Consider the following 3222-nt stretch of genomic DNA (forward strand, 5'->3'; position numbering starts at 1 on the left):
ATGATATTAGAATCCGTTTTATCGTGCTCGTATTTATTGCTAACATGTGGTTCTTGCATCTACATTCTGATAAGACACTCTTACAATCGGTATCACAGACTTTTCCCTCATTTTGTATGCGCCTGTACCGGTATTGTGACGATCGGCGCGCGATCCTTGTTCGTTCTTGTGTATAAACTATTTTTTAAACAGTACAGTAAGTCGAGCGCCGTTCATGCATTTCGTGTTATCCCTGGTGATAACATAGTTTTCATGTTCTAGCTCTTGATGCAGTCATGATGGAACTCGAGGAGAAACGAAACAGGGGAAGAATTAACAATTTAGACGAACTCCTTGGCACTCTGAGCCTGGCCAGTATACACTATGCTCTCTATTGCCATCATGAATACCATATCATTGGTGCCTGTATTATTACTAGCTTATCAATTCTCGATGCGGTCAGATTGTACAAGTTCACAGCGATGCAACCACAAGTACTCGTTTTTATGAAATATTAAAATCTCCCGAAATTTCCTATGTAGTCTAATTATAGCGAGTTTGGGCGAAGAAACCTAAGGTATGCTATTCTACAGAGGGTTGTGAAACGATTTGGGACTGTAAAGGTTTATAATACTTACAAAGTTGAACAAAACGCGATTAAGAAAATTTAAATAGTCGACATAGATCGATGACCATCTCGAGACCTTGTTATTTATTTTATGTTACAATATATTGTGTTTGTTGTTGAAAAAGTAAACAAGTTATTGTTGTTACCAGAATCGAAACACGCTTTTAATTTAGAAACTGAATATTTTTGCTACAGCGATTAACGCGAAATATGCATTTCTCTAGTCGAATAAATTAAAGAAGTGGATGTAACTCGGGCAAAGTAATTATAATCCGTAAAAACTGCATACCCTCTGAAAGCAGCAATTTTTTTCTATTTTTTCGTCAGGCAGTACCTGGCGTGTTTCACCTTCTGTTGCAACATCTCCATAAATTTAGAAGGACATTTTTTCAACATGAAAAATTTTAAACAAATCCATAGAAAAGGAGCGATTTCATCGGTTTTTGAATAAACTCCTTTTTTCAATACTAAATGTTCTGTTGGTCTTGAATTCTTTTTTAACAGACTATATCACACGAAGCGTCTGTAATATTAGTTAATTTTAAGGAAATTTTGTTAACACCATGCGAACATGTATACTGCATATAAAAGATGGATGATGAAAACAATAATAGTGCATCGAATAGAAGTAATCTGCGAAATATAATCGCACAAATAGTATCATCGAATCTTGCGTAATACTTCATGATTGCCCTTATTTCGATCTTTTATTTACAATTTCTTATGGATTATATATTTATTGTTATAATCACATATTAACCAATGTTTCGCTGTCCGTTTTTCTTTCCTCTATCCCACGATATTATTCAAAATTTATTCGTTTCTCCGCAAACGAAGTAAGCTAAATAAAATAACTCGAAGTTGAAATATATTTGTCTGCTTGTGATTCCAGCCACCGTTTCAAAATATTACCACTGTCTCTCGGATAGTATTGCAAGCACCCAATCGCACTTACATCTGGATCTTTGTCAGTGCGTATTTCTCGTAAGTATGACGACTTTGAAGAGCCTTGTCACGGTTTCGTTTAGCGTTGTACACCGTATTAATCAAATATATACGTGTACATGTATTTTAGATATACAGTAGGTAACAATTATGCATTCGTAGCGAATTACCCTTACCTTTTAACAACGTGGACGCTAGCCCCCGAAGGATTTTACCAAGGATGGACAATACGCCGTACGATTAACGATTACATGATGGCAGCTTATGTAATATACATGACAGAAGCGCTCCGGCAAACTTGAACACCATAAAAGTTTCTACTGTGAAACTTTTGATGAGATTAAATTTCCCATGTACCCATACTCGTTCTTCAAATCCATTCAAATTACGTTTTGATGCATTCTCTCATATACGTCGGAATTGAAGGAGATAATCCGATGGCCTGTTTCTGGTGGGATACCTTGTATTTACACAAAATAGTTAGTAATAAAATCATAACGTAAATGAAACTATAAATAAATGTTACACAAGGTCTGACTTCTTTTTAACGATCTAACACTCGCTTACATAATTACCTAAAGTATAACTTAATCCAAACTTAAATGAAACATCTTAGTTACACGATTCACACTCGACGTCGCGTTCTCTTAAAACTACAGGTGTTAGGCTCTGAAGCAGCGTACTTAGAAGTTCCTTTTCCTAATTCGTATCATAGAAATGTTCACGTTCTACAATTGAACGATTAAACGGACAATGCCGTTTGAATTAACAAGCGAAACTTTTGTACATTGTAAGGAATTTTACAAAAATAGTGAATCGTTGGATTTTCACAAAACTTATAATCAATAGAAAAATTTGTAAATTGAGTGGTAATTGAATCAAACTCGCAGACGAGCGCCTATTGTTGCAACTTTATTTCGTCTCCGATCAACAGAATTTTTCTACAGCTCGCTTGACACGTACGCACGCGTTATGTACAAAAGACGTTTTATCGATTAAATATGTAACGGCGGTATCACGTTTAGAGGAGTTAAAGAAAATGTAAGCGTCGTCGCTGCGATAACTGTCACACACGATTGATAGTGTGTACTCGCTAATACGATACGAGTCAACAAGTGTATTATATTAAGTTATCGTCTAAGAAAATTATTCTATTCCTTAAACCGTCGACTATCGATAGTTGTTCTACGAGATATTGCTATTCACCGGTCAGTTCGTTTATCTTAAATATCTAATCGTGGGTGAAAAAAAAAAGAAGTGTCTCCTGCTCGTAACCGTCTTCGATTATTTAAAATTTTTAAACCCTTTGAATCCAACTCGGTAATCTTTAAACTCTCAGAGTTTAATACTGTGTAAGTACAATTGGTTGCTAACCAATTTCCGTTCTTTTTTTTTTCTGTCGTTACCGTTATTATTCTTATCGTCGTTTAAGAAAGAGTACTTAAAAAAAAAAAAAGAAGAAAAAGAATTCAAAGGCGGATCTGTTCCACTCATTCCGTAATAAATTATTCTACTCAAAGGCAGTCTTTTTCATACTTTTCTATCCATTCTTACACTATACGTAATCGAATTAATGAATTAACTGTTATAGGAAGCGTCGAAATGGACGAAGAAATCTAGATGCGATCCGTCGATTTCTACTATTTTTAACGTAACTAGGGCAGTTGTAA

At 35.1% G+C, this 3222-nt stretch overlaps 1 protein-coding gene across 1 annotated transcript; it reads left to right on the forward strand.

The window, feature by feature from the left end:
- LOC143147431 (uncharacterized) lies at positions 1-1854 on the forward strand. Its single transcript, XM_076312678.1, has 6 exons — positions 1-196; positions 262-473; positions 522-620; positions 1199-1264; positions 1500-1591; positions 1683-1854. Exons 1-6 carry the CDS (start codon positions 1-3, stop codon positions 1852-1854), a joined length of 837 nt encoding a protein of 278 aa, XP_076168793.1.
- Positions 1855-3222: the final 1368 nt, after the last annotated feature.

The sequence above is a fragment of the Ptiloglossa arizonensis genome, chromosome 5, assembly GCF_051014685.1.
Source record: "Ptiloglossa arizonensis isolate GNS036 chromosome 5, iyPtiAriz1_principal, whole genome shotgun sequence".
NCBI classification, from domain to species: domain Eukaryota; kingdom Metazoa; phylum Arthropoda; class Insecta; order Hymenoptera; family Colletidae; genus Ptiloglossa; species Ptiloglossa arizonensis.

Excerpts from the sequence above, each read along its gene's own strand:
- LOC143147431 (XM_076312678.1), top strand. The coding sequence starts at position 1 with ATGATATTAGAATCCGTTTTATCGTGCTCGTATTTATTGCTAACATGT. Across the intron at positions 197-261 it reads ACTATTTTTTAAACAGTACA|CTCTTGATGCAGTCATGATG; the intron begins GTAAGTCGAGCG and ends TTCATGTTCTAG. Across the intron at positions 1,592-1,682 it reads TTTGTCAGTGCGTATTTCTC|ATATACAGTAGGTAACAATT; the intron begins GTAAGTATGACG and ends CATGTATTTTAG.